Source organism: Sardina pilchardus, chromosome 19 (genome assembly GCF_963854185.1).
Source record: "Sardina pilchardus chromosome 19, fSarPil1.1, whole genome shotgun sequence".
Lineage (NCBI taxonomy): Eukaryota > Metazoa > Chordata > Actinopteri > Clupeiformes > Clupeidae > Sardina > Sardina pilchardus.
Window position 1 is genome coordinate 9,156,529 of NC_085012.1, and position 15,000 is coordinate 9,171,528.

Genomic DNA, 15,000 nt, shown 5'->3' on the forward strand with positions numbered 1-15,000 from the left:
ATCTTCGAACCGTGCCGCAGCCTATGCGTGACGTGTGATTTTTTTTCTTTTGTTTGGAGGCCAAAGACCCATGTTAAAACTTGTGGGGTTTTTTTATTTATTTTTTTTATATCATGTAGTTCCACTAATGCTGAACTGTGTGTCCCGCTGAAATGCGCCGTGTTTTGGTGTTACTGCTGCAACTTATGAGATGGAACCAGCTTAATGGTATTAAATGCTAATTAATCCTATTAGGGATGAACGGAAAATCCATTTCAGAGGTAAGAAGAGGAGATGGGAGCAACCAGTGCAGGATTTACTGGTCATGATCTTCTCTAGCTAAAGAAGAGAGAGAGAGAGAGAAAAAAAAAACATGTTTTCCAAATTAAAAATGTATGGAACAGGACGGATAAGCTCATATCATATCACTCCTGGACAGTGTTCCAAACAGCCATTTACGCGTTTGTCAAGTTATTTATTTATTTAGTGGTACTGTATATTTGGCTGCTGCTTTTCTGACTATATTGCATGAGGGATGAATTAATGTATACTACACTATATTCACATGCAGTAGCAAAATACAGTAGCATACTGTAGCAAGAGCACACAGTTAACCACTGTTTGTGCTCAACACAAGCAGCCCGCGTTTTATTTAACAAGCAAATAAGGTGCGGCCAGAGCTCTTTTCCCCCCTGTCTCCTAAAACGCTGATAGATAAAGAAATAAATAAAGAAGTCTAAACGAAAATAAAGGACATTAAATACCCCAGGCTCATTAGCTTCCGTTACATGTTTACAGTTTATAATACCCCCCCGTTAATTGGGAGATCAAAGGCAGCGGTGACTACCTCTTTGCATGGCTGAGGGGGCCAGAGCAGTCCGGGCTGGGAGATCTATTTCGGAGCCTAATTTGATGAAACTCCTCAGGCTCTCGGTGCTCCTGCACCCAGAACATTGATTTGAAGGAGGGGGTATTACCTAGCATTGCACCATGCTTCAAATAGCTGTTTGGGCCGCACACTCGCCACCAGTTTGGTGTATTGCAGAGGAGAATGTGAAAGATAGAATGAGAGGGGGGTGAAAGAGGGGTAAAAAGAAGGAGGGAGAGAGAGATATAGAGAGGGGGTGGAGAATAGGACCACACCTTTGATTTGGTTCATCTTTGGGAGACTGTTTGGTAAATCGTGGATGGTATGACCATAGTACACCTAGTCTGTATATGGGGTGTTTTGAAAGCATCTTTAAAGGGATTGCCTGCTGTTAGATAGCCTCATGAGTCATGAGACTTTCTCTCTTGCTGTGTACTGTAAGCCTATGTATGGCATGGAGCAGTAAGGGTCTCTCTTGCAACCATCTTACAGTATGTCCTGGCTGTAAAGATCAAACGCAAATCGTAATTTTGTTTTGCTGTCAAAAATATAAGAATCTACAGCCAGGGCCATACACCCTGTTACTGACCTCTTTGTTTCTTTGGTTTTGGCTTTATTTCTTAAAGCAACACTAAAGAGTTTTTGTACCTTGAAATAATGTTTCCAAAATCATTTTAGTGGTTCATCAACTCATTAACAGAGTGAATGGCACTTCTGCTTTCACTTCGCGGCTCTCTATTGGCTATAACCGTACTGTGTAACTTTACCAGATCAGGTAGCGTACCTGTAGTTTGATGAAATGAGTCATAAGAAAGTACAAATCTGACTTGCTTCGATGTCGCAGTACCTTGTCTGTGGACATCGTTATTTGCTGGATACACAAATAGCGTGCGTGTGACAGAGGAAAAGTGCTTTAGTGTTGCTTTAAAGAATGAAACCCAATGAAGGTCATGTGTGCAAGAAAGAGGGTGGAGTTTTGTTTGGTCACTATACTGCTATGACTTCACTCCGCTGCTGAGAACTTCTGGTCGGGGAAAAAAAGGTAATTGGTGAAGAGGACTAATGGCCTCACTGACAGACAATATCCTTCTTCATTTATCACGGGGGGTTAATATCCTTTACTTTGACGTTAATTTATTGAGTGTCTAGTGGGCGGGATTATTGGACACCTTCCTAAGGATTGGTGTCACCATCTTTGGGTAAGCTTCGGTGTTGCAGATGCAGTTGCAGTGCCTCGGTGGAGCCAAAAATTTAACCCGCTGAGTATCGAGGCACGGACTTGTACGTGAGAATTGTGCACGTGTGGTTTTTTTTGAAGAGCCCTGACTTTTGATTTCCAACAACAGAGCTCACCTCTGTAGGCATACAGATATGTAGTGTGTGTGTGTGCGTGTGTGTGTGTGTGTGTGTGTGTGTGCGCGTGTGTGTGTGTGTGTGCGCGTGTTTATGTGTGTGTCTGTGTGTGGAATTACTGATACAAGATCCCAGATCAAAATCAATGGCTCGCCGTTCCAGCCTTTCGTTCCGCACGCTCGCCCAGAACGACGGCATCCTCGGCGGCCGCCCGGGCGCGGTGCGCTCCCTCGTTAGCGCTACACGGCGAGGAACTCAAGGCCTTTCCCGACAGCAATTCATCGCACCTTCAGGAATTCAAAGGATGTGCTCTCATTGTGTGTCAGCCCCCCCCCCCCCCCGCTTTTCATCTGCACCGAGAGAGAGAGCGAGCGTGCGACTCGTCACATGGTTTATCAAGGATCCCAGCTCACACTTGTCGTGTAGATGTTGTCATGGCATAGTCACTTGCCATGGATTCAAGGTTGCTTGGATTCGTAAGTGACAGTCAGGGAGAGAAGGAGAGAGAGTGAGTGGGGGAGAAAGAGAGAGAGAGAGAGCGAGCAGGAGAGAGAGAGTACTGGAAGAAAATGATCTGCCTTAGAAATTGTCACAATAAACAAAGATAATCTTAGTCAAGGTAATCTTATGTTCTTCATCTTTCATGTGCACACATACGTATACACACACACTGGCGAGGTTTGAGTCTGCAGCAAGAGGCATTTAGTGGATTTACAATAGACCATGGAAATTCCTTACGTTCCAAAACAATTATATGTCATGCTCTGTAAGCTGGAGGCAAAGTACTGCCGTAGTAGTCGACTGAACAGCAGAGCAGCTTGTTGACTGTATCAAATACAGTTGATGCTTCAGCACAAAGCATCATTTTTTTCTGAGAAACGTTTCATTTTTTCACTACTGTGTGGACTATCAAGCTTGGGAGAAGAACAATGTCAATGTCAGTGTAGTAGAGCAACCCATTCCCTTTTCATTAGCATTGATGCTGGTCATCTACTGTACATTAGGGTGACCAGACGTCCCCGGTTTCGGGGGACAGTCCCCGTTTTTGGTTGCCTGTCCCTGGGAAAATACAGAAAAACTACTCATGTCCCCGTTTTTTGTAAGGTAAAACTTGTATGTATTTCAATCAGATTGATAGTCACACTGAAAATGTCCCCGTTTTTACCACATATTTGGGATTATGTCCCCGGTTTTGGTCTCTCACATCTGGTCACCTTAATCTACATCCCAAGGGCCCTGATAGTCCTGACCAGTGCAGAAGTGTGCTGATGCACCTCTGTGCTCCTTGGGCAGAGAGCCTTGCTGGTAGCCCCTACTCCCCTACTCTACTTGACGACAGCCATAAAACAACAGCCGAATTAAAGCGATGGCCCTCGCAAGTGTCCGGATCTGCAGTTTGGGAGACTATGACGGATGGCGGCCAGATAGCGTCATGAGGTGCAGCGCCGTCACTTTTTAAAAAATATAAAAATCCCAATTTATTTTTTTATTTATTTGTGCTTTATGATGCTCCTCTTCCTGGCAGGCCCGTGTGTTGGACGAGAGGAGAGTTCAGTGGAAGGAGAGCGGTAGCCTCGCTTTGATTTTTCTGTCATGGCTGTTTATAATGATTAATGCCTCGACATGCGGCCACTCAGAGTAATTATGGTTCGATTTTTATTTTTTTTATTATTTTTTTTTCACATACCCTCCTACTTCTCACGCCAACTCCATGACGGGATGCCAGGAAAAGCCCCAAGGAGTGAGAAGAAGTTTCTACACGACTTTACACGCCAAAATGGATATCAAGTCTTTGAATGCTCTTTGAGTCAGGCTCCGCTTTGTCTTTGTCTGCAGACTTTAGGCTACGTGCACTTACACTCTGGCAGCCCTGAGGTGCTACTGAAGGCGCTCACTTTTGGGTATTAGTGGGATGAAGCTCAAAATAAGTGCCTACTCGTCATGGGTTCCAACCCCCTGAAAGTGTTCACGATCACAGAAGTGTGCATCGTAAGATACATCTCATGAAAAGATATCCTCGTAGTAATATGACCAATGTAGTATCATTGCTCTTGTAATTGAGTAACATTATTGTAAAACTGAAGGCTGAAATACTAATTGTTACATAGAAAAAGTTCTATCTTTTTAGCAAGGCAACAGAACGGGATGCGAAAATACCCAACTGAATAGTCTTTACACTCCTCCGGGGTACAACAAGACACCGGATAATTAAAGAATTGCCCAGATCAATTTTGTTCTTTTGAAAACCTGAACCAGTGGTGCATATATCTGTTGTTATTGTTGTTGTAGTTGTTGTTGTTGTTTTTTAAAGGTTGGGCATAAAATAATAAATTACCCTTGGGTGTGACCAGGGCTCTGACACACTCCAGCCTATCACATAGTCAGCTCTCCTTCACCGTAAAAAATCAATGTGTTTTTGCCAGGGTGAATTGCTAATTTCAGCAAGTGTGATCACGTTCGTCATTTGAAATGCAGAGCAGAGGAAAGACGAGTGAGAAAGAAAGAGAGAGAGAAAGAGAGAGAGAGAGAGAGAGAGAGAGAGATAGAGAGAGGGATTGTTTCATACAGTCTGAATAGGCCAGCCTCTTTAATGCTTGACATTTCCCTGGAAATGTTTCTTATGATTACAAATTATGTTGCAAGTGTCAACAACACACGCAGCAATAAAGAATTACAGCGGTTTATTTTCAATCAATAAGTTGACGATGTTAAATTTCATACTTGTTATACCACAATGAGGCATGTGAGCATGGTCTAGGCAGGAGTCATCCACTACCTGGCCCAGATACTCTCAGGTTAGGGTTCTTTACCGTGCACCTGTACTTTGCAGGGTGATACTGCAACACAGCATGGATAAATTAGACATGTTAAAGTGTTCTATGCAACACCATGCCATTTCAATTTCAATTGGTGTGTGTGTGTGTGTGTGTGTGTGTGTGTGTGTGTGTGTGTGTGTGTGTGTGTGTGTGTGTTCAAATATGGGTTTTTACAGAAGCTTTTATGCACCACAAGTGCGCACAAGAAAGACCAAAATCCATTCAGAATAGATATGGATGATTTTTATGTATATATATATCTCCAGGTCCTTCTTATCTCATTTCAAGTTGAGAACAAAGCGATTCTGTCTCCTCACCGGGAGACGGAAGTGTTGCCCTGTGGCAGTGAGTTCAATAAAAACACGTCCTCGCCAAAAGCTCACGACACCTGTATCTGATACCACTTGTAATACCCCCTCACGTGAGCCTTTTAAACGACAGACACTCCCCCCCTAATTGATTTAAAATCTCCCCCCTCAGCCACTTGCTGAAATTAGACATGGAATCGAGGCAAGACAGTCAGCATGAAAGGCGGTATTAACTTCGTATGTGCCCACTATCATTAATGCATCTCTCTTCCCCCCCCCCTACATCTCTCATTCAAAATTAGAATAGGAGACGCTTCACGCGTTTTAGCTGGCCGCCGGCGTTGATCCTCTGGAATAACAGAAGCCACAGGAAGACGTAGCACACAGCCTCTCAATGGTGAAATATTTGATATGGTATTAGTTCTAGCCTGTGGTTTAATGTGCGGGATTATCTCGCCTTCGTCTGTATGTTCTGCTCTTGACCTCTCCTGCTTTGCCGAAGAAGAGACAAGGAGAGAGAGAGAGAGAGAGAGAGAGAGAGAGAGAGAGAGAGAGAGAGAGAGAGAGAGAGAGAGAGAAAGTGAAGTGAAGGGATTCACTCCTCCTCAGGGCAGAAAGAAAGCATACATATGATATGAAACAAATCATTTAATCACCAAATGAGAGCAGAGGAGGGAATCGGCTCGCTCGACGTTCCCGGCCACTTGAGCTTTCCTCCCCTCTGACAGAACACACAGAGCTGCCGGCTGCCTTGATTGTGCCTTGTGTTGTTTTTGTTTTGTGCATTTCCCTTTGTCTGTTCAGGAACTGCTGAATAGGTTGGTGAGAGTAACTGGGATTGTTTATACTGGGATTATGCATTTGTGCGAGATGAAAGGAGTCCTGTCTGAACTGGGATTTTCCCTTGAGTTTTAATTCTATTGTCAATAGAGAATGCTTCTCATGGCATTATATAAAGCAATTAGCTCAAAACTTTTGTCCTAGGATATTGCTTAAAAGCATACACCGTTCACTGTGTGTATTATCGACCTGGATACAGCATATACATGTACAGCATGCTTTTGTGTTGTGTATGTGTTTTAGACACAACAAAGTGTCAGCGTAGTGTACACTTATGTCTGTATACATTATAGTCTGCATATACTGTATATGTGTGGGTATAAATGAGAGGAACACACATTACAGTAAATAAATGTATATAATTGTTTTCTGTGTATACTTTATAATATCTTGCACAATCATCTTATAGTGAAGGGGACAGGGAACAAGCGGGAGAGAAAGCATTGTGTCAACATAGAAAACTTTAGTTTATGTAGTGTGTATAGAATGTGTGTGTGTGTGTGTGTGTGTGTGTGTGTGTGTGTGTGTGTGTGTGTGTGTGTGTGTGTGTGTGTGTGTGTGTGTGTGTGTGAGAGTGTGTGAGTGTGTGTGTGCGTGTGTGTCTGTGTGTGTGTGTGTGTCTGTCTGTCTGTGTGTGTGTGTGTGTGTGTGTGTGTGTGTGTGTGTGTGCGTGAGTCATGGTGTGGTCCACTGCATTCGATTAGTATTTCTTGCATGTGCTCCTTGCTGAAAAGGCTGTTTGCTGGGAGGGAGGATTAGGCTCCTGTGGAGGCGCGATAAAGCCGGGTTAGCTCAAAAACACACACATAGCTGTTCACAGATCAGCCCGGACTGAAAGGGAGAGTGCTTAGCCATTTTGCTCTCTGACAGGTTAGAAGTTGTTAATGGACAGCGGACTGCAGTGTTTTTTCCCCCCTTTTCCCCCTTCTCCTCTTCTCCTTCTCTTCCTTCATTTTTTGAAACAGCTGGAAGTCCTTCAAAGGTATTAAGCAGAGAGAGGGAGGAGAAGAGGGGGGGGGGAGAGGTGTGAGGGGGAGGGGGAAGAGAATTGGAACAGGCAGGACATGTTCAGTCACACCAGGTTGTTGTGTGTTTTTTTTCTTTCTTTCTTTCTTTCTTTGCACCAGGGAGATGGAGAGGTTATAAAGAATGAAAGAGGAACTTGTGTGTCTGTCAATCCCTTCTTCCTGCCCTCCCTCCCTCTCTCCCTCTCTCCCTCTCTCCCTCCCTCCCTCCCTCTGTGCTCTGTCGTTCATGTCTGGTGGATGTGACGTGTTAACATGGCGGCGCGGGGGCACTGGGGTGGTGGGATGTGGAGGACGCGTGTCCGACAGGACACACCTCTAGGAATCCCATTTGCTTGGGATGCACGGTCACTGGCTGGACATACGAGAGTGTGTGTGTGTGTGTGTGTGTGTGTGTGTGTGTGTGTGTGTGTCTGTCTGTCTTATCTCCGCAGCGCTGTGTGTGGTACCTGTGCCTGTGTGTGTGCACACAGTGTGCCAGGACCCCCCCCTCTCCCTTTGGGCGATTTCCATGCTTCCCTACTCGGTTAATATTAAAGCTCTTGTTCCGGGCCCGGGCCCGATAATAGCGCGCTGCCGGCAGCCAAATGTTCCCCCGGTCACAGCTTCATTAAATACAGGCTTGCAGATTCCGCCCCGAGCCCTTGGGGTGGCTGTCTCAATTCACCAGCGAGCCGTCGCTGAAGGACGCCTCTCTCCTATTGAAGCGGGGATGGTGCGGAGAGGGGGGGGGAGAGGCGTGAAGGAAAAACTTGTTATGTCTTCATTCACCAGTTGCCACCAGTCACACCCCGCCCCCCCCCACACACACACAGACACAACCCCCCCTCACCCATTTCTATTCAGCCAACACCAAATCTATCCCAGCTCTTGTGCTCACCATGGCTCTGTCACCATCAGAAATAACAAACGCGTGTCATTTGTCATTTGTCACTGGTGTGACCGCCCTGTGTTTTAAACGTGGGTTTAACATAATCCCGTTTTTTTTTAATAACGTTGTCTATCAGCAATCATCCTGCTGCCTCTAATACGGCATCATATCCATGACTGTTATTAATTATTCTTACATTGTTATATTGACATTCAAACTGTATCACTGTAGATGACAGAGCATGTGCTATGAGTTCACTATTTAGGCAGGATGGGATACTGTGTGTGTGTGTCTTGGGTTCCGTCTGCCAGAATACAAATTGAATACTAAGCCTCCTGGTTGCGTTTGAGTTTTTCTTTTTTGGAGTCCAAAAATCCTTTATTTATTTCTATATTTATTTATTTATTTATTTATTCATTCTATTTTGCCACCAGAAGTGTGCAGCTGATAAAGGGATAAAAAATGCTTTGCCATACAGTAGCTTATCAAAGACATGCAAATGAACTGTAATTAGCGCTAATTAACGTTTCCTGTCGGTGCAGTGAGGGAAAAATGCCCAAATGTTATGAAATTGGAACGCCATTATCTTAATGGTTCTGTGAGGGGTGGATCCCAATTAGGATATGCAAATTGATTGTGTAAACGGTTAAATTATGATAGGCAGTTTATCGCGGGGCGGGGGATGGATGTGTCAAGGGATGGATGGGCACGGGTGTGTGTATGTGTGTGTGTGTGTGTGTGGGGGGGGGGGGGGGGGGGGTGGGGTGTGAGGGTATGGGATTGGGGGGGTTAGGGATGATCAGTTTAAGCTCCAGAACTGATCCTGGGACTGGGAAATGTAATACCTAATATATCCAAAGAGCGCCATCTGCACAGTGATGCTTTGTTATGCAGGCGGAAGCTGGCCCACCCATCCACCCCCCCTCCCCAACACACACACACACACACACACACACACACACACACACACACAAACACACACCACCTACCCATTGCCACCACCCCAAAGCATCTTTGGCCACATTTGCATTGCCAGTTCAGTCTCTTTCCACTCTCTGTATCAACACAGAACTCCAGCAGCCCGGGCTGTGGGGCTTATGAAATATCTATCCACCATGTATTCGTTATTAGCCCAAGAGTGCAGCGCAATTCATTGTGCACAGAATATAAGGCGCTGCCCCATAAAGCATTATGAGCTGCATATAATAATACAGGCCTGCTATAGATTTTAGAGTCCAACCTTGCACCCCCCCCCCCCCCCCCCCCCCCCCCCCCCCCCCACACACACACACACACACACACACACCCAACCCCCTCAACTGACTGCATTATGCATCAGCAGACTTTATGAATAGTGCACGGCAGTATATGAAACATTTTAAGCACATGTGCATAGGGCATAACACACAGAGCCAGGTTTCTGCTGACAGAAAAAAAAAAGAAAAAAAAACACAGAACAGAGACAGAACAGAGAGAGAAACCGAATTAGACATTGTAGCACTGACCAAGAAGGCCTCTGTATTGGCCTGTTGGAACACTGTTTAGAATTCCAGTGTCACCTAGGCTAGCCCCCTCCCTCCCTGCCCCCCCCCCCCTCCTCTTTTCACCCAGCGCCCTCTTTTTGACCTCCACAAAGTGACCTTGCGTTTGTCGTGGTGGTTGTCGGCATTTCGTAGCTGGCCGTGGTGGCCATTAGCCAGGGCCAGCTGAAGCATTAGCCCGCGCTGCCTAGCCGCGCTGCCTAGCCGCGTAGCCTGCCTCTCAGGTGCTGTCGGCGTTGTTTGTGTGTTGACTGGTGCATGAAGCGCGACCTCAGGAAAAATTGCTCCCCTTCACAAGAATCTAATTACTGCTGGACACTACGAGGCTTTGGCAGAGTTCCCGCGTCCAGGTAGCGTTTAGCCAGTGCTTGAGCTTTGATGTATGCCTCTATAAAGAGGGGACATCTATCACTGCACAGGGGTAGACAAAAAAGTGAGGGAGTGGTAAGAAGGGATAGAGAGGAGGAGGGAGAGAGAGGGGAGGGGGGGTGGGGGGGGTGGGGGTGTGATGTGATGGGGGTAAGCCAGGCGATGCTGTGAGGTGAGAGGAGTCACAAGTGTCCATTCAGCGAAAGACAGAGATGTACAACGTGAATTGAGGAGTGGAGGGGAACCAACCATAGAGGGGGGATAGATAGAGAGAGAGAGAAGAGATAGAGAGAGAGAGAGAAAGATTATTTATTAAATGTGAACAGATAGATGAATGTCTTCATTTTCTAATGTAAAAGCAGTTATTTTCTTTGTTCTTGAGAACTTCATTTTCTCTTGAGACGGGTAGTAATTCAACACTTCGTTCTTCAGAGTGTGATTAAAAATAAACTTACATTGGTTCAAAAGGCCCTCAGGAAAATAATGAAATAGATGTATTGAATACATGTCATGTATTGCTGTAACAAATGACTATGATTGCCTTTTTTATGACCATTTTACAGAAATAATGATGGCCCGAGAACGTACCCTCTATTCATGGGTTGGCCATTTCTATTTCAGGGCAGAAATTGTATAGACTTTCTATATGGACATTTGTTCTCATTCGTCATAGAGGTCCTGATGTCAACAAGCATTGTGTGAATTTTTCCTTGCTGTTGTTATCTTTTATTGTATCGAGTAGCAATGGTCACTTATATAATATATATCTGTGGTATATCTGACTGAAACGTATATAGTATTTCCCAATTTAAAAAAACATCCTTTCAGCAAATGCTTTCAGCGTGCTCCCTGATGTCTACAAAACATGGGTGTCCACATCTTTCAGTGATTCTGTCACTGTAAGCAGATCTAGAAACGGACTACAGTACATGAAGCACTGCAGCTGTCTGACACAGTGTCCAGCTGTGGAGCAGATTCGGCGTGGATCTGTGTCCAATCAGAGACAGGTGCGGCTAAGAGTCCCCCGTTGACCGTGGTCATGCAAGAGGGCCACAGTACGACGCCAAAATAACACCTCAGAAATGCACTTTCTGATGTCCATAACTGGTAGTAGGAAACCCTAATAAGGAAACCAGGAACCCTACCAGGAAACCCAGTTAACGACCATCCTGGTGTCATTTTGAGGTGTTATCCCTCTACCCTAGACTAACAGTATGCTTTTTCTCTCCTCTTCCCACAGGATCTGGTCACCAATGTCTCTCCGCGCATCGTGCGCGGCACAACGTCCGGCCCAGTGTTTGGCCCCGGACAGGGCTCCTTCCTCAACATCGAGCTGATCAGCGAAAAGACCGCAGCGTACTGGTGTCAGAGCGTCTCGGAACTCAAAGCCGACTTCCCCCACAACGTAAGCAACTCCCCCACCCCCCACCCCCCATTCACCACCGTGCCTCCCCCCGCATCATCTAAACACAAACAATGGAAATGACTGTCGATCTGATCACAGTTTGATACTCGTTTGATTCTACTTAAAATTCCGGGTGTATGTGAAGCGACTCCTCCCTTGATCCAGCAGCCCTCAGACGTCAGTCAGCGCGTGGTGTGTTTGTGCTTGTTAATTAGCCCCCCGTCCTGCATGGCACTTTCTGCCCGCTTGTCATGGAATTTGAAAATGATTTAAACATTAACTCGACGCAGAGCGCTTTATTATTCATTCTAATTTGATGCTCATGTTTGTTAATGGGAGCCAAATATTTATGATGTGTGTGTGTGTGTGTGTTAGTGTGTGTGTGTGTGTGTCTGTGTTTGTGTGTGTGCAACCAAAAAAAGAAGAATTGAGTGTTTTTTTTTCTTCTCAATGGCTGCATTATTTATAATAGGAGCACGGCATATGGTGGGCTGAAATGACTAAAATGACACGCCATTTGTTGCCACTGAAGCTTTCTGCATTCATTTTCCTTAAAAAAATAACATGTGACAGTGTTTACAACTTGAGAGCGATCAATTGATTTTCTTTTCGTTAACTGATTGGCCCCTTGATTACTTTAAAATGTGATGGGACTGACTAACCCACGCTCACTTAAAACGTGTGTGTGTGTGTTTGTCTTTGGGTGTGTGTGTGTGTGTGGGGAGTGATGAAATCCCCTGAGGCGTCTGTTGGGTGTGAGATCAGGGAGCGAGTCACTCGTGTAATAGCCTCCTTTTCCTGGCTGCCGATTGAACTCAAGATCTGCCTGTCTGAATTAGCAGATCGCAGATATTCCACGGGATTACACCGAGAGCTTTTGTGAAATCACTTTCCAGCGATGACAATACGAGCATGCACCTCTGTGTCAGTTTTGAAAGTGTGTGTGTGTATGTGTGTGAGAGTGCATGGGTGTGTGTACAGTATGTGTGTGAGAGTGCAACGACAACGTAAAGAACTGTCAGCACGTGCTCGTACAGCGTTTTAGTGCGCGGTTGGCTTTGGTGCATGCTTGCTTGCGTTGTGTGAAGGGGTTAAGGTGTGCGCTGGCGCCCAGAGGGGCTGCTGGAGCTCCCTGTGATTGCCTGTGTCAACAGAAAGGGTGCAACGGGGTCACCATGCCCCTGCACCTATAGGCTCAGGCTCGCCACGCTCGCAGGCCTAACACCCTTTAATACAGCTACAGCACCAGGGACTTGTGTGTGTGTGTGTTTTTTTTTTTTTTTTGCTCCGAGCTGCAGAAGGGAAGAAGAAGAAGAAAAAAAATCTAGCGCTCCTCACCACGTCCAATACTAACACCATTTTCCCGTGGACGTTGGCAGGTCAAGGCTCTCTGAAGCATGCCCAGCCTCCTCCTCCCCCCCCCCCCCCCTCCCACCTTCTCCTCCTTGATTGTAGCCTCCAACGGTGCAATTTCTCTCCCCTCCCCAATTACGTCGGTCACAGAGGAACGACTGCTTCACTGCGAGCGTGCCCGCAATGAAGGAGGACAGGGGTGCAGAGGCTCTATCTTTGCAGGGAAAGAGAGAGAGAGAGAGAGAGAGAGAGAGAGAGAGAGAGAGAATAAGAGAGAGAGAGAGAGAGAGAGAGAGAGAGAGAGAGAGAGAGAGAGAAAAGAAGAAAAAAACATTCAAATAGATCTTGTATTTTTATGATGGTGGCAGAGTTTTCCAGGTGACTGATCTTCGGGTCTCTGCTTGCGGTTGGGGGGGGATGGAGGTGTCGAGGGTGGAGGAGGTGTTGTGGATGTGGATGTGGGAGTGGGGTGTGTGGGGGTGAGTGGGTGGGTGCGGGCGGGCGGGTGGATGGGACGGTTTGGAGGAGAGCGCCAGTGGATGGTGCAGGGGGAGTCATGGCTTCCAGCGGCTCAGAGGCGCGTTATTGAGCTGATAACGAGGTAATCCCTGCCACTCGGAGAGGCACCGCAGGGCTCGCGCCGGTTAACTCCGTCAGCGCGCTGAGAGCCTTGATGCCCGGATTGTGTTTAATATACTGGCTTCTGCTTGGGGAGGGCGGGGGGGTGGGTGGGTGTGTGTGTGGGGGTGGGGGTGTGTGTGGGGGGGGGCAAGTCTCCCGCTTCCCTTGCAGAGGAAGCCTTCTCGTGTAATCTATGGAGAAATGAGCAAAGGTCACAGGGTGGGGGGAGTGTTGGGGGGGGGGGGGGTTGGATCAAAATAGTCTACATCCACCAGCTCTTCTGCAAGTTCAATTAAGCACGTCATCAAAGACTGCAGTCTGCAAGTGTACGCCAGCAGCTATATATATATATATATATATATGTATATGATGTTTGAGCATATTTTCATGATGTAGCTTATGTGATGTCGTCAGATAGTTGTAATTATAGCAGTATTGCAAAAGAATGACAATCATATCAAATGTCACTTATATGTCAGCGTGATTTGGTAAATCTCAACTGCAAATGCCAGGAAGTTCAGCAGCGCTTGCCTTTATTTGTGCTCTAAAAATGTACCCATCTTGTCACCTTTACGACAGTCTCCTCCTTCGTGCTTTTAAGGGAAACCTAATACTGTGGAGAGATGTGTGTGTCTACAGTATGGGAGAGGAGGGTTGCTTTCCCCCCCCTCCAGCCACAAGAGTGTAATATCCCCCTTGAAAATTCAGTTTCCCCTGCCTTTACCTCCAGCGGTCGGGGCGACTTGGGAAGAAGCGCTGGGAGGCCAGCTCTGCCTCTTACCACACGAGTGCAGCTGAGAAATCATGTCCCACCTCTAATCCCGCTGTCAAAAAAAGCCAGCCTGAAACAAAGAAATAAAAGACACGCTTCTTTTCTCAGCCACATTTTCACAGATTTAACACCGGAATTAAATGGAGACGGGGCGAAAATGAAATGGCGATGATCCAGGTAATATGCTTTAGTGCGTGAAAAAAAAAAAGGTAAACAGCAATGAGGAATAGACAAGTGCAAACATAAAGTTCAAATAAATTCTGCGCCTACCTGGGCGTACTGTATGTCTGCAGTCGTGAGGCTCAGCACCGTGGTGAATTGGACTTCGGGGGGACATTACGGCCCGACTTGTCCATATATATCAGACTTCCGTCTTTTATTTTCCCGATTACTTAAAACGAGGAGGCAGTAATAAGAGGCTGCTCCTCCCTAACCTGCTTTATGGTGAGCTTATTGTGTGTCTGGGGGAGAAAGAATGAAAATGGCAGTCCCTAATCCAGCCTTGCCACCAGGGCTCTTAGCTAATACCCGCTCTCCGATGTTTTTATTGTTTTAATAACGCTGGCACGCTGGCAGTGGATTTGTCCTGATCTTGTAAATTATAAATATTGATTTTGTGACTTTGGAAAGGAAAGGAAGGGCGAGGGAGCTGTTTTATTTATTTATGTATTTTATTATTTTTTTTTGTCCTTACATTTTTTTTTTTTTTCTTTTTCTGTGTTTGAAAAGACAAGATAATGGCTTTCAGATCCATTTTATAATGTGCTGAAACAAGACCTTGGCACTGAAATGTTTGTGCACGCTTAAAATGGAGCCTGCGTTTGAAGGCCACGAGGTAATGCACGCTGTATCAGTCATTGTTACCACTGTAATCTCACA

At 45.9% G+C, this 15,000-nt stretch overlaps 1 protein-coding gene across 1 annotated transcript in view; it reads left to right on the plus strand.

Moving 5' to 3' along the window:
- The window catches only part of dpyda.1 (dihydropyrimidine dehydrogenase a, tandem duplicate 1), a gene marked incomplete in the record, with an annotated part of 173,820 nt that overhangs the window by 98,094 nt on the left and 60,726 nt on the right, over nt 1-15,000 (plus strand). Inside the window, 1 exon segment of the mRNA XM_062520871.1 lies at nt 11,211-11,375. Within this exon segment, the coding sequence (XP_062376855.1) occupies nt 11,211-11,375 (165 nt within the window).